This window comes from Blennius ocellaris (assembly GCF_963422515.1).
Source record: "Blennius ocellaris genome assembly, chromosome: 2".
In the NCBI taxonomy this organism is placed as follows: domain Eukaryota; kingdom Metazoa; phylum Chordata; class Actinopteri; order Blenniiformes; family Blenniidae; genus Blennius; species Blennius ocellaris.
The window spans coordinates 18552507-18578159 of record NC_137651.1 but is presented as its reverse complement, the minus strand read 5'-3'; the positions used below and the strand labels follow the sequence as shown (position 1 = coordinate 18578159).

Here is a 25653-nt window from a genome sequence, read left to right as displayed (position 1 = left end):
CTGGCCAGAACAGATGGATGTAAAAACAGAGCTGACAGTCCAGACCAAATAAAGACATAAATGCACTTCAAAAGGAGTCTGTGCAAACATGAGAGATAAAGCATTACACCACAGCAAAACTGATTCAGCGGAGGGCTAGGAAAACAAACACCTCCTCCCATTAGAGATAATTACAACGGCAAAGACAGGAGATTGGGGACAGGGATAGCACTGAAAGATGCAGAGAAATTCCGGGGGAATCCCAATAGAGCATCTGTGGTTTTATGCAGAGGCTGGCAGGGGAGATAAGGCGGCTCCACTCGTAGGGGCCATGTGAGGGCAGGCGGACGGGTGATGCTAATGCTTTACAGCTCTTCATGATATTATTAAATGTTTCTGGTTGTCAGTTTATGATGTGAAAATATGTGTAATTATTATTATTATTATTATTATTTTATTTATTTATTTATTTTTAATTTTAGTTTATTCATTTCAGGCATGTGACATTTAATGCATTCTATGCGATCACACACACACACACACACACACACACACACACACACACACACACACACACACACACACACACAAATATGTCCACCATTTGATGTTAATAAATAAATAATTTATATCTTATGAAAATATAGTTATACAAAAGATAGATAATCTATGCTTAATTAGACCCACACATACATACATGCATACATACATACATACATACATACATACATACATACATACATACATACATACATACATACATACATACATACATACATACATACGTACATACATACATACATACATACATACATACATACATACATACATACATACATACATACGTACATACATACTGTCTCATATATCTGATTAGCATGCCTGAAAAGGGGGAGGAAGATGTAAACTTATCAAATCCTACCCTTTCTCCAATATTTAATAGTTATATATTATAATTATATTTCTGTGTTAAAATAGTAGTAAATATGTAAATGGAACACTAAGAAAGTTATCCAACATAGAATACTTAGAAATGCACATATATACACATATACAATATTCACACACACACACACACACACACACACACACACACACACACACACACACACACACACACACACACACACACACACACACACACACACACACACACACACACACACACACTATATATATATATATATATATCTATATCTCCCTTATTTCCTTTCTGAGGTAGATTGTCTCTTTGTTTGCATTTTAATTTCTTTGACTGTATTAATATTGTATATTGTTGTACTCCATCAGAATATGAATTAACCTGTTGTGGGAACTATATTTGAATTTAAAAAGTTTGTTCATTCACCGAGTCATTGCAATGCGGCAGGGTGTTCCCTCTCATCCCAACCTGCAGCGGATGTTAGTTGACGCCCACTTCCTGATACACCTGTTTGGCAGGTAGCTCGCTTCACTGCGGACGACAAGGAGTCTGAGTCACAACATCAGACTATGGACGGAATTTTACCAAACCTTTGACGCAACGAGTTTGGGAATACTTTTTTTTTTTTTTTTTATAATAAAAAAAGCAAAACAAAAAAAAACAAACAATCCCACACAGAGCGCAGCTGTGTGTTCTTCCCGAGGAAAATGCTCGGACACGCCGCGGGTGCGCTCTCTCTGCTACTGTGGTGGCTCGCTGCTCTCGGTGAGTAAACGCAAGCCTCTGATCAAAAGTACAAAAGTACAAAAAAAAAAAAAAAAAAACAAGTAGAAAGTTTGTTAAGTAAACACTTAAAGTGTTTAGTGCTGCTATCCGAATGGAAAAGTATCGCGCACAGTGCAGGGATTATACTGCAAGGTTGAATTTCCCTCAACGTTTACGCACCAGCAGTGCGTAAAAGCAGGAGTCCAAGGTGAAGTCAGGCCTAGCGGGACAAACTGCGCCAGCCTGGTAAACGCCATGTTTTATTGTAGGAAACGAACAACCACTCACTGTTTGTATTCATCAGCGCTTCTTTACCGTCGGGGTGCATGTAGCCGATTACAAATACTCATTTTACTGTTATAAGGGATCAGTTTAATACATTTTGAGTGTAATGTATGCCTTTACTACCGAGTACAGCTTAATTTTAAACTGTTTGATCTCGCTTATTATTAGAGATTATATTAGAGATATTATAGATCTTAATCTCCTTTATAGCTTTAGTTATTGACTTCTAATTTGAGTTGTCCTTTTATTTATAACATCAGTTTTGTCTTAGAAATGTGCTTCATATGTTGTTTCAGGTAAGTTGAATTGAAAAGCTTGCAACAATGCAGCGAAACTAAATACTTTGCCCTGCAGCCCCTGCTTTCCATTATAATGTATACAGTCATTGAACAATGCATTGAAAGATGCATGTTTTTTGATAATAAGCATTTTTTGTTATTGTTTGAATGAGTCAGAAATATCTGTCAGAGGGTTTATAGCCGCTGTACCAGGCTTCATACTACTACTGCGACCACAACTACTAGCAGTAATAAAAAGATAACAGAAACAGTAAACTGTCCAGAGTACGAAACCCTGAAATCGTCTGGATTTGTTTACGCATCAAGAGCTTTTCTGTTCCACCTGCAAAATGTGGGTTCAAACTGTGGAAAGCCTCTCTGTGAACCTTTGACCTTTCATATTAACTTCATGAAAATTGGCACCGCTGACTTAAAGCACACATCCTAAAATACAGTGACGGCTCAGTGTCTTGATAATTTGCCTTTATTTGTATGGGATCTGGCTATTTGTCTGAATAGCTGCTAGTTTTGGACTTACAGGAAGCCTATTACAGTGATTACTATTACTATTACTATTACTGTGCCCAACTGAAAAAAATGTCTAGTTGTCAGCAGGACCATTGATGAGCTGCCAGTTTCCCACCACTAATTACTATTTTGCCAGGACCTCTCATGTCTTGAAGTTCAAACCCACTTCAGCTTTCATGGTTGTTTTTTTTCTTCTTTTTTTTATGTTGGATCTCCGCTTTTATGAAGAGATAGCATTGTTTATGCTGTTGACTCGCTCACCCCGAGGTCTTTGTAGATGAATCGTGCTGATCGCGAGGTATCTCCTGCACTCATTTATGCCACATGAACTCTGATGGAACCAGTGGTGTCAGTCTAACATGGTCTTATCTGCTGATTTCAAGCTTTTGAAATTGAGATCTTTTTTTCCATTTATTCCCCACACTATATGGATAAGGACTATAAGGATAACCTTATATGGATAACGTTGAACCGTTCTGGTGATGCAGGAAAGAACAAAATATATTCTCACCATACGTGAACAATATCGCCGCAAAAACGTCACACCAAATACCTCTTTTACAGTAGGTCCCATATATTTGAGATGGGGAGCAGTTGTGCAAGTAGTCCTCTTATAAAAGAAGACAACAGCTCTTGTTCATGAGAAGTGGAGGGAAAGGGTGCCCTGCAGCTTTGTGGCTGGAATAACCGCAGAGTTCTCAGTGAAACGATAACAATGAAAATCCATCTAAAGAGACACAGCGACAAAGTCTTATCTTCACCTGACAGCTCCTGACAGACAGATGTGTCGCAAGTCTGTCAAACGTATCAAGAGTGGCTGGTGAGGAAATCGTATTAGAGTGTCACTCAATCCTCTGTTTACCAGTAAGGCCTGGCTGTGCTGACACAGTCAAGCCCCCATAGTGTGACAACTTGTATAGATGCTATCAAGCTGTTGTGTTTACTGTTTTTGTCCACAGCCAGCAGGTCAAATGTCACTCACTGCGTTTTTTTTTTGTTTTGTTTTGTTTTGTCTGCTTTTCTTTTCCCACGCTCTCTTCCTTTCCCAAACCTTAAAACATGTGACTTTATACAACCTCATCTCACCCATGAACTTTTTGGATTACTCTTCCTTCATCTTTTACGTCCTCGCTTGTATTCCGCCACCAGCTCCTTCTTCAGTCTCCAGTATATCAGTGACGACTCCGGCAGAGCTCCACGCGTCTCGAGGAGAAAAGGTCACGTTGTCCTGCACGTTCACTTCCACAAGTCGGCCGACCAGTAAAATGAATGTCGACTGGTCTTACAGGCCCCAAAGTGGAGGTCCGCCACAGACCGTGAGTATATATTTAATAGAGCAGACACAAAAACATATTGGAAACAAGGTTGCAGTTTTGTTTGAAACCACATTTTTTGTTTGTGTATGTTCCGAGCATTTTGCCTTTCCTTAAATAATAAGTCAAATACGTCATTCTTTTTTAGATTTCTCAAATACAACTGTAAATATAGGAAGAACACATGGTGAGCAATGTATTCAGTGCTGTAGGAATATGACATTGTTCCTGGTATTTATATATGAACTAAGTTATATAAGCTTAGTTTTCTTCTTGCTTTTCTTAAGCTGCATCAATTATTATCAGTAATGTGTGATTTCTGGCCAAAGAAAGGTCATGTTTGTGATATCTTTCAGTTAGATTCACCTCTTTGTCCTTTACACCCCCAAGTGTCCATGGTTGGCAGATATCGTGTCTCTACAAGTAAATATTTCATAAAAACAGACAACAAAGACGAGAAAAAAAAATGAGTGAAAAAGGCCTCAGAGCAGTAAGTGGGAAAAAAATAGCAGTTGCAGCAGTCTCACTCGGTGCCCACAAAACTTCAACGCAGAAGGAATCCTTGAGCCTTTTTCTAGTTTGATCTGCCCCATGGTGAGAAAAACTGATCTAAAATCAGTTCACAGTCCTGATGGATGGAGTGAGAAGCCGTTGACAGGTTCAGTAGAAAGACAACGGCAGATTCTCAAGTAACAGAGTAGTCCTGCAATGTCCCAAAAAGCCCACATTGTTGTCATCCAGTGTCCATCTAACATGCGGGACAGATCATAATCTGTCCAGCATGCCCCCCCCCCCACCCCAAGCCTCTCGTATATTATTCTGCTCTTTGTCCTACAGCGACAGATGCCATTGTAAAACATCATCTCTGAATTTGCGACAGAAAGTAACTAACAACTTGCTGTTGTAATCTAGCTAAAGATGACTGACTTTATTAGGATACAATTTAGAAAATGAAGTGGGAGATACTTTCAGATTTTCCAAATATACTTAAAAAAACAACAACTGCAAAACAAAAAGAAAGGTTTGTGAAAACATTCTTGAGTAGATTAATTTCTTGTACCTGAACCTGCCCTGTAGAAAACTGCTGATTGCTTTTATACAGACACTTTTTGGTTGTGTTATTGTGATATAATGTTCTATGTTCAAATTTCAGCCTCCAGCCCGTCATTTGTCTCTTTCCAAAGCGTCCGGAGCTAAACTTAAGCTGGTGGACTAAGTTAATTTCCCGTCCTCCGGAATGGGATAGTGGTCTCGTTGGAGATGCTTTCTGATGTTTCCCTCTCATCCCATAACTGCACTCAATCTACTAACCCGCAACATTCTGGGTTGAGTTTCATTGACCAGCACACACAAAACATGCACCACATCATTGAAGGAGTTCCATTTGTGCTTGAAGATAGCCATCAAGTGTGGTTCTGGGTAATTCCATTTGGACCTCGGGAATCCATAGTGTGGTAGCTGCAATCCTATATGCCTTCATTTCCTATAGGAGCACTCAGAGTTAAGTGGAGGGCTAATGCTTTGTGGCTCTTCTGATATGGAGTGCTGCTGTTTTGGTCATTAAGACGTCGTTTTCTGGTGTTAAGATGGGTAGCGAGACAACGAGGAGGAGAAGGGAAGGACTTCATGCGCGTGTTTGTCAGCAAATAGCACGGGATTACCTCACAAAGCCACACCGCCATGAGTAAGAAGGTGTGTCGGATATTACTACCGAGGGAGGAAAATACCTCCAGTGACCACATTTTGGATTCTCTTCATCACAAGTGGCAGCTTCCTGATGTTGCTCACCGATGAAATGAAGTCTGGAAGTTTCTAATTTCTATTTCGAAGCCTTCATTTACTTCCCATCCAATTTCATTAGCAGTTTTGGCTGCTTTATTGGCCTGCGTGTCTCTGGTCGTATATCACAGTGAGAGAGGGAGAGACCATGAATGAGCATGCGCAAACCTCAGTCAGAAATGATAATTTTGCTGCCAAAGCTTTCGTGTCAATCGGAATTGCTGCAGTGCTTCAGTGGCCTTGGATAATTACCTCAGTCTTGATGAGAATTCATTTTGCAGATGGGAGAACCAGAGGCTGGATGTTCAATCAAATATCTGTTGAAGCTGCTGGTAATGAGAACATTTTGCAATTGAATTCTGTTGAATAATGTTACATTTAAATCTACGGCGGTGCTGTAAAACCTCGGTGTCTGTAGGGTTCGTTAAGCCGGTCAAAGCTCTGGCCTGTCACGTCTTGGTTGTATTGTCGGTGGTCCCAGTTGGAAAATGTCTCCATCACATTGCTGTACCACTCGCCAATTTAAAAGGACCGCCGGGCCCGGTGTTTTTATTTCTAGACTAAGCAGGCGCTCACGTAGTCATCTACTTCAAGCTGCTCTCATGCAGGCCCGAGCGCTGCCAAGTCTTTAAATGATCAGCCGTGGATGAATAACTGGCTTTATCTCTGCCAGAGCTCCACTCAGTCTCTGTGAAAATTCCAGCTGATAGACACGCGACTGTAAAGCCATAAAACTAGATCAGTGTCTGTAATTGTTCCGGCAACTCTGGACACTTAATTTTTTTTCCCCCCTCCTTTCAGTTTATTGGGAAGCTTGTTGACTCTGATCCAAGTGTTTTACACCCTTTTAGATTGTAAATGCATAAACCTCACACAAGGCACAAGATTGTTTGCATGATCTTGATTTAAGTAATAAATATTTGTGCAAGGCGATTTTATGATATTTAAACACAATAGGGAGATACGCCTACGTTTTTAGCAATGTTTTAATCCATTCCTGATACCTATTGTATTGTTTATTGTTCAGGCCTAGAAAGGGGCTGGTTGAGGGGTGTGTGGTGAGCTTTACACACTTTTTGATCAACAGGTTTGAAATATTTTGTCCTTTTTGTAAAAACATTAGTCTTACCCTGATTGCTTTTCAATCATTAGTTCAGAGACTTGGAAATGTTTGCTATAATTGGTATTGATGAACAGACATAATGTACATTTATTTTAGTTAGATTTATATATTCATAATTTCATATTTATAGTATTGGTGCTCGTGCTATTTGAACCTTTCTCAATCACTTGCGTTACTGTTTATTCAGATCCAAGATGGGCCTCCTCTGGTTACAACTGTTGTATCCACAGGTTGTCTTCTTTGAATCTTTATCAGATCAAATCCTTTTTGGTGGATAATCCCAGTTACTCTCCTGTGCTTTTGCCCTGGAGACTATTTCAATCTTTACGATTGATCTCTGGCCACTGTGAGCGTCTTTAGTGTGGTGTGGTTTGTCCAGGAGGCAATTTAATCTTTGTAAAATGGTGTTTGTGCTGCTGAAAGACGAAGATGGTTAACCGTTGTCGCAAAGTGTCGCACGCAGTCGCTTCGATTAGTGGAACAGCTATTTTGTACAAAAAGACCCAACGTGGGAAGGACGGAATCTCTGGGGAAAAAAGATGTCGTTTTCATGGAGGGCCTTTAGTGGGTGCTGTTGTTTTTGTCATAAAACCACACACACAAACAATACTGTATTGTTATTTATTCATATATGTTTTTCAAACCCATTCTTTTCGAAGCAGCTGGCAAAGAGGTGCTCATTTTAAAGACATTTTAAACTGTATTCGATGAATACACATCATGCCAGTAATGCCTTTTGTTTTCAGTCGTCCTTCCTAATACTTTATTCAGACAGTGAAGTCCAAGGCAGGCTTTGAAGAAAAAACAATAGCCACCCATTCGCATTACGTAACGGTTGAAAATTATTTATTTCTTCACATGTGGTTTTGCTTATTTGTCTTGAGATGCTTTGTCTGCCCACAAGCCTTCAGCTTGGTGTAGTTTGAAACAGATGGACAGTTTTTATTTGTTTACCGTCAGATATTTTTGTCCAGTTCTGCACTCGCTGTTGCATCATCACTCAGTCTACGCCCATAGTTCACATGTTTATATTCTGAATACATGCTTTCTAGTCTTTCCATAATTTCATTACCCCCTTTTATCCACCCACAACTCTCTCATACTCTGGATGTCATGTTTTAAATGAGGTTCTGGGTCAGCTTCATGTGGGAGTAATAAAACGATGGCGTTTGCTATTGAAAATGTACTGGAGCCGACACATCGAAGCCAAATGCACGTGAATTACATTTTTGAGAGACCTGAAGGCATGGCTCTTGGCTGTGGCTCGATCAGGTTCTTATTTAATGGTTGTTGAGTGAATGCGAAGTGGAAGCGCTCTCCATTCTGCTGGGAACAGCATGGCCAGAAGAAACTGTGCCACCACCATCTGTTGCTCCAGACAAGTGAGATTCGAAAGTGATTAGTCTTATCATGTGCCTGCTGAACATGAAAATTGATCATTAACTCAAATATTTTTCAAGGTTTCAATCCTCTAGTGCAACGTAGTCCATCCAACACACAATCTGTCTCATTTCTTTTTACTTCCCTGAATCTCAGTTAATCAATTCTGATCAGCTTTTTTTTCCTTTATTGTTCCCCCCCCCCCACAGTTTTTCCACTTCTCCTCAAAGGCATTCCCCCCACCTGAAGGTCAGTTCGCCGGGCGTATCCGGTGGCAGGGTAGCCCAGCGCTTGGGGACGCCTCCATCCTTTTGACCAACGCCTCACTCAGCGATAACGGGACGTATACGTGCTCAGTCAGAAACCCTCCGGATGTCCACGGCTCCCCAAATTCACACACCGTACTGAGTGTGACACCAAAGTGTAAGATCGCATGCATGCATTTAATCTTATTGTTTTGTTTCCATAGAAAGTGCCTTGATCCATTCTCCTTGTTTGCACGTTAAAAATGCACAACAGAATCTAAGCTGAATGGACGCGCACGCGTTCTGTTTGAATATCAAAGTCCTCTTTACTTCTCAAACATGCTTGAATTTCAAACTCTTATCACAGTTTATCTTGGTTTTACTTCAGGTGGCTGGATTTGGCTCCTCTCAGAATGTGTTTGTACTACTGTGAGCATGCCGGGAAACTGATGAATGCAAAATGTTTAAAGCCCCACTGCCAGCTACATATTTGTATCCATGGCAGACTAATCCAAACATGTAGGTAGTGTTTGTGTGATCCTCTCATTATGTAAGAATTTTGGCTCATCCTTCGTAACCACCTTCAGCTGTGAACTTCCCGTAGATGGTTGGAGGCTGAGATGACTGAACGCGTCTGATTATCCAGGGTTAGATATTAGGATTGATGCAACCCTCATCTGTCCAGCAACGACAATATGCAAGTTTTGTAGTTTCTCAGTGTTCTTCCAGACAATGTCATCCTATCTGTATCTCAGTCACAAATATGGACAAATACAATGTGATGAACATAATACCAAAGGCGCAATTACAGTATTTCATGACTTTATTGAAATCAGCCATTAGACATGCACATTGCTGCTGTTAAGAGAGAGCGATTCCTGGTTTCATTAAATCTCAGCCAAAACCTCAACTAAATACTTATGAGAGTAGTTTATCAGACCTGCACAACATCACAGGGAGGGTTAGACCATTGTGCCTCACAGTGCAGCCAGATTCTTTTGAATGACTCATTCAAGCCTATTGTGGTAGATCAACTTATGAGGCTATATTGACTAGAGGTGTAACGGTACACAAAAATCACGGTTCGGTACTTGGTTAAGGGGAAAATGAAGGGAAAAAAAAAAGTTTTACTTGCCCGGACAAATTTTGACTTGCCCGAAGTTTAATGGAAATTGATAAGCTTGGGTAATGTATGCATTCCACCAACATAACACTTGTAGTTTCTTTAATAATCAAGATATCTCAATGAAACTTTCAGGGAAGGCATATCTCTTTATACTCTCCAATCGGAAGGAATAATAATATATATTTTAAGTTTGTTCTTCACAGTAAAAAGCCCAGAGTTGAATTAACTCCCACAGTGTTTATTTGAGGCCGACCTCAGGGCTTTTTGCTGTTGATCTGAAATAAATTTGATAGTATTAAAATTGGAGCTGTCACACCCTACTGATACATACTACATACTGCCACACCTTATTTATTGTATTTTTCATTTTTTTATCCATATACATTTTTTTATAACATGGTAAATGTGTGCCATGTAGTTTTATTATATTAACAAATCAAATCCTGTCCCTGTTCCTCCTCCTCTTCCTGCTCAGTCAAAAGTTATGAAACTTTGGGATTAGAAAGTCAAATCAATCAAAAATATGTCGTTTTTAGTTGAAGTTGTTTTTATGTGTTGAATTTGAGTGAGTTTTTAATATATTCAGTGACTATCTGAATGTTGACAGTGTAGGTACCAGATCTTGTGCCTGCGCCTGCCGAAAACGTCTCACACAATAGGAACTCCGGCAATTCTACATGGACAAACTACAATAAGGGATGGCTGGATGGATAGATAGATAGATAATACACAGAAAAAATCCCAGAATCCAACAAATACACATGCATAATAAAATAGGTTATGTTGAGGAAATGTGCTTGATGCTCCAAAAACATTTGGAAAGTACTTGGAAGTGAAAAGTGAAAGGAAGAGGAGCATTTATTATTGAAAGCTGATTTGCGTCACCTCATTTTAAAAAACGAAATATTTAGTTTGAATAGCTCAAGCTTGTTCAGACTTTTTCACCAACTGTGTGACCGTGTAGTGATTCTGTTTGATGAAGACTTGGAGGGACAATTATTGAAAAGTCTGATTAAAATAGAAATACAGAAATTAAGTAACTTGAAAGGGATTTGTATACTTTGTTGCCACGTTATTAGCAGTTAGCCATCTACATGCTCTTTTTCTTAGGATTTGCTTAACTTCAGACCAATTGCAGCTGTTTTTCCTGCATTACCATACAAGCAAGTATGTGTTGTGGAAGATTGCAGTTGGTGCGTGTTTTCTTTGGAAAACGCACAACAATTCTGCATGCATACGAGCACAAGATCAAGTTCTAATTTTAACCACAGTACATATGAGCTGTCTTTTTCTGAATTCCCGACGTTTAGAAATAGAGCTGCAGAGAAATGACACCAGGCAGAGCCGTGGTGGGATCAAGGCGTTTTTAAAAGCAGCAGACGGTGATTGTCGTAGCTCCGAAGAATGCAGACATTTGTGAGAGAGCTCGGGATTGGAGTTGCATCTTAAAGATTAAAATCAAATTAAAGTTAAAAGGCCTTTCTCAACCCTGTGAAATGATCGGAACCGTGGGTTTTCTGGCCCATTACTTTCAGAATGACTGCATGGATGTGAAAACGATGTCGGTCTGTTCAGCTCGTCCTCTTTAGGAAAATGAATAAGTGCGCAGATAAAGGTGTTGTTTACATCATATGCTTGTTATACAGCGGGATTTGCCTGTACAGTGAATTCCAGTGCAGGTGCTGTTGAGTCCTTTGTGCATTTGTACGATCGTAAACTTCATGTGCCTGATGACCTCATGTTTTCCTCCTCCTGCACTCCAGCCCCCAGCATTCGTTTCTCCGACGTTGCCGTCCTCCTCTTTTTTATCCTCCTCCCCTCCGCTGTCATCACCCTCATTCTGATTGGACGGATACTCTGTCCCAAGAAACGGCTCAACCAATCGAAGGCCTACAGATCACCCATAGAGGTCGCTGAGGGGTGAGTAGATTTATTCCGCCAATCAGCAGTGTGCATCTCCCGGGGGTAGAGATGGTCAAGGCAGGCTTTGATGGTAACGGATGAGTTTCTGGCTTGCTAATTTGGTGGGGGGGAAAAAGGAATTTCAGTTTGAGTGAAGGGTTTGATTTTAGGGGGTCAGCTACTGTGAAACTGACACTCGGTGAGTATTTGGCAGATCCACCGGATAGTTTGAAATTGCAACGTTGCTAATTTCTGTGGTCAGAAATCCTGATGTAACACAGAAACATGAATGTTTAACAAGCAGTTCTTTTTAATACTCAAACTTCCATTTCACTTTGCACCCTTCAGGCTGTCATTTATTATTGAAATGCGGGTAAATTTATCAGCAGTTGTTTGGGCTCTGCAGTGGAAGTCACATTGGTTTTCAGTCTTCATTATGTCAAAGTGTCTTATCTGGAGCATTATCAGGACTCTTCCCCGAGACAAATGGCCCTTCAGTCTACTAAAACAGTGCTGCAAAAAACGTTGTAGCAAATGCAAACATGTAAGAGCATTATTTATTTATTTATTTATCATTATAAATGTGCTTTTTGCTTTCTATGGGGAAAAACCAACTCCATTATTGCCATGAAAAGTAACTTTTGAAAACTTTGGTTAGCACTTTTCATACAGGACAATACAACACGTGTGGCACGTTGTGCTTTCACATACACAAAAACTATAGCTTAATTTTATATTGATGCACAAAGGGAGCAGCAGTTGTAATTTCATCATATGTGACGTGTAATGACACTGAAGCTATTAGCTACTACCACCCCTCCTTCACCCTCACAATTTATTTATATATTCAGCTGTTTATTTTAGGAGCTGAAAACACCTGAGGAAATGCTATTTCTACTGTATAATGAGCAAACACATGAGGTAGTGTTGGACAAAACATACAAAATATAAAGTAAAGTGTAACAAGCCATTGATGAAATAAATAAAACATGTAATTGACCTGACAGCATTGACATAAAGAAAGTGAATTCTAACAACAGCTTGCATTGTTAAGTATTGGCAAGCATGTAAATAGTGTACTCCAACTGCTTTTGTAATATCATGGTATGAGTGCAGTACTAGTATTGGGCTGTGGCAATGTTTCATGTGTTTTTGTGTTGTCCTGTTCAGTAAACAGTAACAGTAAGTCAAATTCTCTGTAGCAAAGTAGGAAGAAATGAAACCATAAGAGATAAGACTGACTTGTTCATGAGGAAGTGCAACAGTCAAAATATTCCTTTTTGTATTCCAGCTTTTTAACTCTATTTTTGTAACACCTTAAATGTATCTGTTTGAATGCATGTCATTTAACTCTGCCAGGCCAGAGTGTGACCCAGAAACAGTTGCACTCACTTATCAGGTTTGGTCTTATGAGGGCATATTTTGATTTTGTTGCACTGTTTGCATGACCCATTTAAAGATGTGGGAACCCTGAAGCAGAACACATCAGCAAGGTTGACTGAGAGCACATGGAGGAATTCCTGTTTATAATTATTTATGCATTTTTGTAATGCTCTTTGTGAATTCTCAGCTACTGCTACAATAATCCTTTGTTAGTTTCATCAGGATTGTGGCATAATGTTTATTATATAATCTTCATGTTTTGTCTTTTGATTAAATTCTTGGAACCACTATTACATTTTCACTATCTGATTTTTGAAAATTCAGTTGATTTTTTTTAAACACTCCCACAATTGTTCAATCTACTCAGGTGAATACATGTTCAACTGCTTGCAGATTTTATTATAGCTCCTTTCCAGAGCCATAATTTGAGCTCCTTTTTGAAGCTAAACCATACCAGTTCGTTTTTCCACTGGCTACTTCATAATGTCACTGTACGCCTCCCTCACAACTGGCAATAACATCTTTCCACCAGTGGTGGCAGCAGTGAGTCTAGAGCTCAGGCATCAGGCATCTGCAACGATGATAGAAATGAATAAGATTACACTCACTACAGTCATGTTGGACTCCTGCTGATGCTGCTCCGATTGATCTTTAAATGTGACAGACCTTTGAAGTTGCACCAAACGCACTGTAAAAGGGCAACACAACCTGAAGGCATGAGAACTACAAAAAAGCCAAACAATCTGGTTCAGCATGACACTTTGGTTGCAATGAGTGCGTTGCACCACAGTTTTATGTTGAATTCTGCAATGGTTTTCACTATGTAAGACATTATGCTCCTAATTTGGTCCAAGATGCAATGGCGGTTTTCCCCAGTGATTTAGACTGTTGCCATCACTAACTACCTTTGCTGTCTGTTTTCCATCCTTCAGGGAGGAGTACGGCTACAACCCACCAGCAGCCAAAGCAAAGAGGGAAACATGCTGTGACCTATATCTGATGGTACAGTACAGAACATTTCGTTTCAACTCACTGCCTTCCACCACATAAATAAGTTAATGGGACATGTCTGCCAGATACATTTCACATGTTTAATTTTACATGTCCTCGATGTCTGACAACAGGACTTGGGGGGTGGGGGGTGGTGAAATATTGATTTCTCTAAGGCAGTTGTTTGTGTGTCTCTGCCAGGATTCGGACGATGAGGCTCAGTACTACACCCTAAAAAAGAGGCCTCCCTCAGATGACGGCTGCGTTGAGTCTCAGTGCTAGAGAACCCTGGTGGTCAAGAGATGAAATTGCAGCCTCTGCACCTCATGATGAGAGGCATTGAGTGGAAACTGATGCCTTCTTGTCCACAGCCCGCCACTCAACCAGTCACTCTGGGGAGGAAGTTTACTTTTTGTGGCGACCCTTATCGAAACGATTGCACCGTTCTGTATCACACTTTAAAATATTCAAATTAGATTTTTTTTTTTTTCTTGTCTCCACAAGTTGCTAGCACAAAACAGTGCAAATAAGTTGAGCACATTCAGTGAGCTGAGTAAAAAGAGTTCCTAAAGTTTTGGTGGTGATAAGATATTTTCACTTTATTTGGTCAGGACAGTAGCTCGTACACTCTGATACAAAATGACCCTGAATGTGGGAACACAAACACGCACTATGTATATTTGTATATCTTGATGATTTACATGTCACTTTTTTTTTTTTGAAGGAGATAAATAACATTTTGTCTAATTTATTGCATGTGCCTGAAAGCCTGTATGGAACCTCTCTTTCTTGAGTGGTAGTGAAACATTTCTGTTATTCCTTTTGCATTTGGAGAGACAATTAATGATTTCTAAGAGTAGCGGTGACTACTGAATATTTATACATAAAAACTCTGTACAGTATGTTTGATATCTCACCAGTCCTCTGTACATCACTGTCTCGAGTAAGCAGTGAGTACATGTGTATATGCCACTTGTACTCATACTCATACATAATATTTGGAGATTTCTGGTTTTGGCTGTGGTCTTTAGTGAATTTGGATATTTCCTGAGTTTTTGGATGCTCTGCTTGCTTTAGTGGATGGATTTTTTACAAACACTTTTTTCTCAAATAAATTGTTTATGAGCTGAATATCGGAGCATGGGCTTTCTTTTGTTTTTGTTTTAAGAAGATGCAAAATCAATTTGGCAGCGAACAGATAGTTTTTACATAGATCTGAATGCTCGTGGTCACCATTTCCTTCTTTGCTCTTTCTTTATTTGGTCTGCTGCACTATTCATGAATAGCCTCTTCCACTATTCATGAACGTTCTTGAATATTCGTTTAAAACAAAACTCAGAGGGCAGACGGGATCCTTGGAGCTTCACTCGCAAATTGCAGGAGCATCTGTGTCGTCTGGGCTGTTGTGGGCCTCGAGAGTTATGAAAAAGCACCTAAGAAACAAAGAAAACGATAAGCCCTTATTCTGTCTCCGTTCTTTTCTGTTTTTCTTATTCAGACCCTCCAGGCTTAAATAATTCACACACTTGCTATGGTGAAACAATTATCATTCCTGCTTCATCTGAACTACCATGGCAACAGCTTACACATGACAGGCCGGGAAAAAAAAGACACAATTGATTGAATGAAAGCAAGTACCCGGCTGACTGCCCACTGGACACAGTTTTGTGGGTAAAAGCTTGCTTGGGAGGAAGTCACTGGTTGTTCTCATTTCCAGGCTGAGTTGATAAATCATTACAGCCCCCCCAAAACAACAAAACACCAAAACATTGGCACAAAAAGACTTTTGTTCCAACATGACATCCGCTTCTCTAAACGCTCAGTTCTGTGAAACAGCTGTTTCATCAGACTAATGTCTACCTGTGGGCTTAGCGAAGGGGATGATCCACAGTGGAAATGCAGCAGATTTGCCTTATTTATCCAAATTTATTTCAGCTGCCGGGTATTGTTGCTGCCAGAATGATGGTAACATGGAAATACAAAAATCTCACAAACTGTGACGACCACCGCATGTTGGCGTGAACCCCAGACTGGCTCCACCCCAACCAGAGGGAAGCAGAAAACAGGAAGTGCACAGATTGTCTGAAGTAAACGGCACACATCAGACTCGCTGTTGAAAATATTGATATTTGTTTGAAAGGATTATTTTCTTTGAAGTTCGGTGTGTCAAAAGGCAAACACACTGAACTTCATATTGCCATCCAGTGCTTCAATGAGGCCTAAATATTAAGATCACAGTATATTTTGGAGGTCTGCATTGCTGTGTGTGGCCCAAAATGCTGCGATTTACAGTGTTATGGTGAGGGTTAGTGTTGACACACTCAGTTGTGAAGATTAAGGCTTGGGTAAGGGTTTCAGGTGTGTGCAGTGTTGAAATTTGAGGGCTTACAGGTGGAATGTGGTTGTGTGTTCCTGTTGATGCTAAATGGGATGTCAATAATTGCAAACTATTATTTGGTGACTCGCGTTACTCCGGGAACAAAAATCCATACAGGTTAGATTGAGGCAAAGTTTTGAGAAAATCTGCAGGAAATGTATGAAAGTCCATGTAATGTTCCTGGACACAGAAACATTTCCGCATGCATGACTTTATATTTGTGTTTATCTGCAAATGGGAGCGTGTCAAAGCTACTCAATCTATAAAGATGTGCTGCATTAGTGAAGTTTGACTGGTTATTTACCAATACATGGGTTGGGGGTCCAGATGAATATGGCTGATTCACAGCATCTCCACTTTATGAAATGACAATAAGATGCACCCAAGTTATGTCTGTGCAGCTTTAGTTTTATGAATAATCATATTTCACTTGCTCCTCAGTGGACTGAGTGCACTCATGTCAGATGTTGGAGCCACGTCTCGTTTCAAGGGTTGATACCTGGTTTCACTTTTATTTTGCTCCGAGTGGTGCTAAAACGTATTGATTTTCATTCTCCAGCTGATCGTGGTCTGTCTCTTCAAAGAAAAATAGAACTGGGTATGGATTATGGGCAAGGACAAGTGTTACTCTACTGACATACCGTAAGTTACACCACTCCAGTGAAAGACCAGATTACAAAGCCAAAGTGCAGCCACCAACTTTCACCATATATTTAGGTTTTAAAGTCCTAAAGATATTTTATAAATGAAAATTAAATCGGAGATGATGATGCAGAATCACAATCCTTCTGCTGCCCACTGCACAGATGTATTAATGATTAACGATTAGCCTTTGGTTGACTTTGAGTTCAATGGATAAAGTCGAGAGTGAGTGATGCAGACCTGACAGGAAGACAAATACTTTATGTACACACTACCTATCAGGCCAGTTTTTTCTGAAGGACTCGATCATGTCAGCTCACAAAAAGGAGTTTTTATGGACGGATTTTGCATTCCTTAGTAAAAACTGTTGAATTACACCTACTAACAGAACATCACAACAACAAAGGAAAGGAAATATATTATGAGGAAATGTAATAGAGGAGTTTAAAAGTCATATTTCACTATCTGTGTAGTGCGGAGAGGCCTTTAAACCATCTCTGGCAATAAGGAACCCAACTCCCTGGCTGCAATGAGTGAATCTGAGCAGACATCTTCCCCGGGGGTGGATGATACCCTCATCTTCCTCCTGAACTCTCTCACCTGGAGAACCCTGGGAGCACTGTGAGGATGCATCATGTTTTTTGATTTTTGAGGAAAAGAAAGAACTCATTAAGAAGGTCACCTAACTCCTGAGACGTGTCCTTGACCCAGTGAAGGTGGTTAGAGTGGGGAGAGAGGACAGCGAGGAAGCTCTCATGGACAATGACTCCCACTCCATGAAGGACACCCTCAGAGCACTGGAGAACTCCTTCACCCCTAAGTGTGTGAAAGAGACGTATCGCAGGTCCTTCCTGCCTGCAGCCGTGAAACTCTATAATCAGCACTGGCGCGGAGTAACACCCCCCATGTATCCCAAATCATGGACAATTTCACACACTACACTTTAACATTTATAACAATGATGTTGTGGAAAATTGTCTCACTTAATATTGTGATTTCATGTCTGATTATATACTTTGTTGTTGTTATTACTGTTTTAAACATGGTTATTTATTGTTCATGTTCTTTTAATAGTTTTCTATTGACTGCTATAATGATGCAAACGTCCCCATTGTTGATTAATAAAGGAATATCTAATCTACATAGTCTAATTATTATTAGATATATAATATATATATTACTATATTATTTGTCGTTTCTTTTAACTTTTTACATTACTGCACTATGTCCTTGGGTGTGTGAGCGGGTCTGTGTGAGAGCTGAATGTGTGTGTGAATGTTTAGGTTATTCTGTATATATGGTGTGTCTGCTGAGATGAATGCAATGCTGAATGTGAGAATGGCTGCCTGTGTTTATTGTATGTCTACTGTGTGTTTTTAGCTACACCGTAATTTCGTTGTGCAATTTTATTGTACAATGACAATAAAAGCTTCTAATTCTAATTCTAATCCAACAGCCATGATCAGTCACCACTGCACTTTGATGCTGTGTTTTCTGGCTTGAATGTGAATGCACCTTTGTCTCTTTATGGTATTCATGTACAATACATATCTTAATTGTATCGGAGGCAGAAAAACAACTCTATTCAGGATCTGAGATGACATCAGCACCACTTTCTGGTTCTACTACATTCTGACTGAGCTGAAACTCCCAGTGTGTCGGTTCAGCAATGGAAAGAATGCCTAACCTGTGCTGTAACTTAAAAAAAAAGAAAGACAAAAACTTCTAGTCTTCCAAACGAAGATTCATGTCTTGCAGAGTGACAGCCTAAACTGGAAAATTCCAGAGGAAATGATGTGTGTGTCTCCACTGCAACAGACGCTGATCTCCTTTGGTCTCCTTTCATCGCATCCATGAGGTGCCTCACCCATCCACTTTGTATGCACAAGAATGATATGACATTTCATTAACAAGTAAAACATACTGACAGAGTGTTTGCATGTCCAGTTGTGTGTCTGTGTAGGTTTTTTTACAGCTACTCCAGCTTCCTCCTACAATCCTCCAACATGCTTGTTATTTGTTGATTAAAGTGTCCATGTGTGTTCCTGTGTTCGCTCTGTGATGATCAGCAACCTGTCCTTTGTCTATGTTAGCACTGATAGTCTCCAGCTTTACACCGCCCAAGATCCTAGATGTCAAGATACAGTGGGAATGAAACATGTAGAGATACAAATTGTGGTTGTCTTGGAAATGTACAGGTGACTTTTTCCACAGCCCCCCCCCCCCCCCCCCAATTGCATTCTGAAGGGCTGCAAATTTATTTTGACAGCCATCTTCCATTGTTAGCTTTTAAAAGGCAAAATGTGAAGCCACAATTTACGAGGTAGATTTATGCTTCACGGCTCAGCCCATCACGTCTTTGCCTCATTGTGATGCTTCTTCTGACATTTAATCTTATCAGACCTTCCCCTTGTTGATTGTCAGTTGTGGTTTCTTTCCAGTGGTGCTCAATAAAACCCTGCTGAACAGTGAATCATTCGCCTGTATGCCTGACATTTTGGTTGCTCCCACTTAATTTTTTCCTTCCATCTCTTATTTCCATGGTGATACACAATATGTATACACATTATAGTACAAAGAATATATATTAGCACAAGTCACTTTGGGGAAAATAACACTGTTTAGAACCAACAGGTCACTGGCATGTTGATTGCTGTAATCTAACAATGTCAGCAATTATTACCACTGCTGTGTCAGTCACTTGTCAAATGTCTGCACTTCACACAGCAATGACTTAGCATTTGTTTTCACTGTCAGGCCTCTCTAATGTTTGAGCTTGATTAGTGAAGTAATGGAGTGCTTCGCTCCTCTCTGATGGGTGTATTTTTCTGTCGACTCAAGAAAAACGTGAGCTGCATTGAGGACTTTTGATATGTCTGCAGTTATCTGCCTCCCCAAATTGATCATTTATCACCTCTTTAAGATCAAGTTAAATCACACACAACATCTAGAAGTGATCTGAATCAAAGCACTGGTTAAAAGAGTCTGCTTTTCATACTCAGAAGCTGTTTTACAATGCTCTGCTTGGATTAACTTGCAGCCCCTACATTGCACGTGAATCTCATTGTCTTCCACAGATACGGTGACCTTTCATACACCAAGTAAGGAGCTTCATCAAAGTCGGTATGAGAAGAATAGATGCTCAACACAACAAACAACAGAATGGGTTCACAGGTGCTGTAGGCCTGGTTTAAATGTAGTGGAAGCATTGGTCTCATGTATATGAGCAGCTAATTTAGTTTATAAAGAGACAACAATCCCCTGCAGGAACCACAGTTTATTCTTGTATTCCTACAGTATGAAAATCCATGTGTAGTCAGCACAATACCTTTTTTTTTTCTCTGCAGGAGATTCACTGAAATGGAAACAAAACGTGTTAACAAAAAACAAGCTGCGTTGTATAGAATCATAGTCAAATCGATAAAGGATCCGATAACCTAATGATTACTTAATAATGCATTTCTGGGTAATATTACAAAGGAAATAGTGTTAACACTTTGTTAACTTGTTTTTTTTTCTGGACTTAGTGTTTAATATTAAACAGCAGTAATCACAATCCGCAGCACCCTTTGGCCAATTCCCAATACTTGCAGGACAGCGTGACATTATTGATCTCTGTGGTCAGTACAGCAGCACATGAAGCTGCTTAACACAGCGATCCAATAAGCAGGATGTGCATTAGCATAGCGAGACGTTTGGAGAGGGAACAGCTTTCTCAGGGTTGGTTTGACATCAGTCAGTCATGTTCCGGATTTGTTCTTATTTACACTTTTATGCTTTGCTTGTTTTGCCACCGTTGCCACCAGCTTCAGTCTGAGTGTGGCTCTTGGAGGTTTGAGTGTTTCGATTTTTTTACTTTTCATTCAGACGTCATTGTCTGTCAATCTCATTGTTTGATTGTGTATTGCATTGCCCTCTTAAAGGATTTTGCTGTGCCTCCATTGTGGGGATTTGATTTGAAGTGATTTGCCACTTGATCTTCAACTGTTGAAAGCTTTTCGCCAACAATCAAGTTGTTTATTTCTCTGGGTTTTTACAATAACTCATTAATTGTCATACAAACAGTTTTCTTTTGCTCTGTCTCACAATTAAATTTTTTACTTTGTAAAATGGTAGAAATTCCAAAGAAAAATAACTTAAAAAAAAAAAAAATTCATATGAACCATTATCAGAACAGACCACCCTTCTTGTATGAGTCACATAAATCTTTGGCATATGAAGCTTTCATTGTGGAACAATACTGCAAACATGGCAGTGGAAACTATATTACCTCCTTTCACACTGGAAGATTTGGACTGACATTTCAGCTTTATTGGCCATAATTTTCAATGCAGAGAAGAAGGAAAGAGAGGCTCAACTTATAACTACTTATTTCAACGTTGGTTCTATATAACTTGTCAGCTTTCACCACCCTCTTAAACTTTGAAAAACAACGTATATGTGCAGTAAATTTATTGTGTCTACTTGCAGAAACCGAATCATTTTGAGTCTCCATTAACAAATGTCACCTTTTTGTCTTCTTCTATTTTGTCTTCCTCCACTTGGTCTGCTTCTCCATCTTCTACTTCCCTTTTCACAACTATTGCTTTTCTTGTTATTGGCTGTTATCAGATAACATTTGGTGCATCACTGCCACCCGCTGATCTCTCCAACCGCTCTGAACAAGCGTCTCACTGACTTCCAGTGTGTGCAATCTGCAACTATTTACAATTCGATTCACCAGTGGATTTTACTCAACACATCTGTCTTTGAAGTGTGCACACTGGGAATACAACCTCTATTCATCATCTATGTTCACCAAGCACAACTATGTTTGTAAGAAGTCAGTCTTCAGTTTCTTTGTAAAGCTTAAGAGGGATTCAGGAGATTATGTGGAGTTTGGGAGCTTCCTCTATCGCTGTGGAACGATGGGAGAGAAATGTCTAGCCGGTGACTTGTGGTGAAGCGCCTCATGGCGTTTATTGACAAAGCAAGTGGAAAACGTTTTTAACATTAGCTACTGTAAATCAACGTTCAGTTTTCACAGGATAGGCTGAAATCCAACATCTTTAAAAATCTCATGTCCAGATTTGGTCCCAGAACTGATCTGCTGGGTTATTTCAGTGGAGAAGCTCAGTGGGGGGCTGTGAAATGGCAGATGTTCAGTGTGAATGTGCAAAAGTAAAGCAAGGCTGTGCTGGGAAAGATCGCGCACACTCAGCAGAGCTCCATGGTGTCGCAGAGTCCGTGTCATACGGCCTGCCATGGACCAATGATGACACATAGTGATGATGTAGTACAGCCGAGTAATAGTGCTGGATTTTGCTTGTGTGGCAGGCGGTGACCACCGGGAAGGCTTGCGGCTCAGCGGTGCAGGTTAATGATTTCCCCTCAGTGAACTGGAAGTGGAATAATCCTGTAAAAGACGAGAATAGCAGACCACCGGCCACCAGAGTTTTTTTTTCCTCTCCCTTTTTTTCCTCTTCATCCATGCATCCGTCTTTCACTCAGTGTCTGAAGCATCTACTGGTGTTTGCTGGTGTCAGAGCGGGGGTGGGGACTCCTCTGCCACCACCTCAGTTTGTGTGTGTGTGTGTGTGTGTGTGTGTGTGTGTGTGTGTGTGTGTGTGTGTGTGTGTGTGTGTGTGTGTGTGTGTGTGTGTGTGTGTGTGTGTGTGTGTGTGTGTGTGTGTGTGTGTGTGTGTGTGTGTGTGTGTGTGTGTGTGTGCGCGCATTATGAAAGAAAAATACAGAGTGTGGGTGTCTGCATGAGCATGCGCCTGCGAGTCTTGCTGCATGTTCATGGTTATAAATGTAGTTAGGGGGATAATGCACGCCTAGTGCCCGCTCATTAAACCAGAGTGTGTGCAAAATGTGGACACAGAGGGAGGAAAATAAAAGGGGGGAGGGAAAGAGAAAGAGAAGCAGTTTTTGCCTTGCATCGTCTGCCACACCCGGCCTTCGTGCCTCCTCCTCCTCCTACCTTCATTCCTCTCTTTCCCTCTTTCTCTCTCTCTCACTCTCTCTCTCTCTCTCTCTCTCTCGCACACACACACTCCTCTGCTCTTCGAGTCTATCTGCTGGTGTTTCCATGAGAACAGAGAGCGCTGGGTCTGTTGGGGGGTGGGTTGGTAGTGCGGGTGACGTGTCCTAAAAGCACAGTGTGTCTGCATACGTGTGTGTGTGTGTGTGTGTGTGTGTGTGTGTGTGTGTGTGTGTGTGTGTGTGTGTGTGTGTGTGTGTGTGTGTGTGTGTGTGTGATGCACAAATGTGCTCTCAAGCATCACTGCTCTCTTTCACACGTCTCTCCTGGCAGGAGCCGCTGCCCTCGGCCGTGCCAGAAAACATGCTTTTGGCATCACTGTGGTGAGCTCGCTGGTTTTAAAAAACGCTGATCTCAGATCCAGAGAGTCTGAGAAGAAGCCTGAGCAGTCATAGGGATGCAACTCCCATCTGGGAGGCACTTTTACTTTATATATTTAAATAAAGATACCTTTGGGTGTGTGTGTATGTGTGTGTGTGTGTGTGTGTGTGTGTGTGTGTGTGTGTGTGTGTGTGTGTGTGTGTGTGTGTGTGTGTGTGTGTGTGTGTGTGTGTGTGTGTGTGTGTGTGTGTGTGTGTGTGTGCGTGTGTGTGTGTGTGTGTGGGGGGGGGGGGGGGGGGGCGAATTAATAAAATACACTGCTGCTGCTTGAGGTGCTGAGAGAAACAAACTTAGAAATTACAAGAAAAAAATGTCCATCAGGGTAATAACTGACTGGAGGCATCCAGTCAGTTATTAAGGGAGAATCTTTTTAGGGTGGGGCCGCAGCTTTTTGCCGGAGCCAGGCTGAAAGGGAGGTGGAGGAGGAGGAGGAGGAGGAGGAGGAGGAGGGTGAGAAGATGTAGAGGAGAAGGAGTGCTGATCTAAAAGAGGTGGGGGGGTTCATCACTATGAGCGAGAGGAGGAGGAGGAGGAAGAGGAGGAGGCGATAGTGCAAAGGCAAGAGAAGGAGGAGAGAAGGATGGAGGGAGCGAGGGGAAGGGAGGGGTTTAAAGGGTGGGCTTGTAGTCATTGTCAGGCAGGCGAGTAAGAGGGAGTGAGAGAGTTGCACCCCGGCAGACCGACTGAAGAGCGCGTGTGTGCAAACTGGGATGAGTAAATGTACTGAGCGGCTTAGCTGTTGATACAGCCAGAGAGACAGAGTGAAAGAGAGAGTGAGGGAGAGAGAGAGAGGGAGTGTGTGTGTGTGCAAGATAGCGAGAGAGAGAGAGAGAGGGTGAGAGAGAAGAAGTGAAAGGGAGGAAATAAAGGGAAGAAAGAAGCAGAGAAGAAAAAGGGAGGATACTACATCTACAACTATGCTGTGCTGCATAAGAAGAACCAAACCGGTAAAACGCTTTCTCTTTGCTTTATCAACATTTTCAGCTCAATTTCTTTAAATGAAGCATCTGAACACTGAACTTTAAGATTGTTGGGTTTTTTTTTTTCTTTTTTATGAAAGCATGGAGGGGTGAAATGGGAGAAAACTGGAGGTGTGATTTCCTCTTGACTCCGGGCCTGGCTTGTCTTCTAAAATCTATCCACACAGCCCAGACACGCCTAGTTAATGTGATTATCCCGCATGAATGGATGTTGCCACAATGCCTGGCAGACCTCACACTGTACTCTCAGGGAAGATGGGGACGACACTGTAACTCGATCCCGGGCAGCCGGTGTTCCTTCTTATTGATCAAGCACTTGGAAAAAAAAAAAAAAAAGACTGAAAAATTATTGAAGAGGCACTTGATAGATTCTGAACTGTCTCAAATAGCAAATTTCCTCTGATCTCAGCATGATGTACCATTATCAGTGATTCTTTGTATTAATTAGACTGACCTCTTCTAATTTATATCTTAAATGAGAGGAGATCTTGAAGTATTTTGTGGTCATCTTATCTTTAACAGAAATGGATGACAGTGGAAAGTAAATTTCCACAGCGTGGATAAGATGGGGGGGGGGGGGGGGGGGGGGGGGGGGAAGGGTGGGGTACAGATTGAATGAGCAGCACCATCATGTCAGTAGCCTCAGGGAATACAATGGGAATAAATGAGTATAAATGGATTATCATAGCCCTCCAGCTTTATAAGTGGATACTGTCAATGGAGGGTACTATGAAGTGTGCACTCATTTAAAGGGTGTGAAAGGGTGGTGCTGGGCAGTTTATGAAAACCCATGGCCACTCTCACCAGTAGAGACTAATTAAAAAGGAGAGGAAGGTGTTGTATGGTGAGGAAGGGAGCACCCACTTATTTCAGCAGCTATCAAAATGGTTCTGAATATGATCAGGGCCCGATTCTTGCTGCTATCTCAGACCGATTACGATTTTATCAGACTCGTAACATGCTGGATTCCAATGGCACTTGATTGCTTCTTAAATGTCAGCTTGGATGAGTCATATAGGCTTTGGCAGGGAGGAGAGAGAGAGAGAGAGAGAGAGAGAGAGAGAGAGAGAGAGAGAGAGAGAGAGAGAGAGAGAGAGAGAAAGGAAGCCGGCTGAAAGACATGCTGGATGCAGAAGGAGAAAGAGGCAGAAAGGGAGAGATGGAGCGGCAGGGTGGAGCATGGCTGATGCACATGGAGGTGGAAGGAGCGGAAAAAGATGCGAGAAAACGTGGGAAATGAAGGTGCCGGTGTC

General features: G+C 41.0%; 2 protein-coding genes across 2 annotated transcripts in view; both read left to right on the top strand.

The window, feature by feature from the left end:
- Positions 1-1497: 1497 nt before the first annotated feature.
- mpzl3 (myelin protein zero-like 3) lies at positions 1498-15129 on the top strand. The gene is made up of 6 exons (XM_080508667.1): positions 1498-1666; positions 3907-4073; positions 8562-8775; positions 11487-11643; positions 13941-14010; positions 14200-15129. Exons 1-6 carry the CDS (start codon positions 1609-1611, stop codon positions 14278-14280), a joined length of 747 nt encoding a protein of 248 aa, XP_080364793.1. The 5' UTR covers positions 1498-1608; the 3' UTR covers positions 14281-15129.
- Positions 15130-24089: 8960 nt separating this feature from the next.
- gap43 (growth associated protein 43) overlaps positions 24090-25653 on the top strand; it is a 14320-nt gene continuing 12756 nt past the window's right edge. Inside the window, exon 1 of the mRNA XM_080513223.1 lies at positions 24090-24367. Within this exon, the coding sequence (XP_080369349.1) occupies positions 24338-24367 (30 nt within the window). The 5' untranslated portion in view covers positions 24090-24337. The remainder of the gene's footprint in view (positions 24368-25653) is intronic.

What these genes read in the sequence shown, in the direction of transcription:
- mpzl3 (XM_080508667.1), top strand. Translation starts at nt 1,609, where the DNA reads ATGCTCGGACACGCCGCGGGTGCGCTCTCTCTGCTACTGTGGTGGCTC. An exon ending in GTGGAGGTCCGCCACAGACC is followed by an intron (nt 4,074 to 8,561) that starts GTGAGTATATAT and finishes CCCCCCCCACAG; the next exon opens with TTTTTCCACTTCTCCTCAAA. An exon ending in GCTGTGACCTATATCTGATG is followed by an intron (nt 14,011 to 14,199) that starts GTACAGTACAGA and finishes TGTCTCTGCCAG; the next exon opens with GATTCGGACGATGAGGCTCA.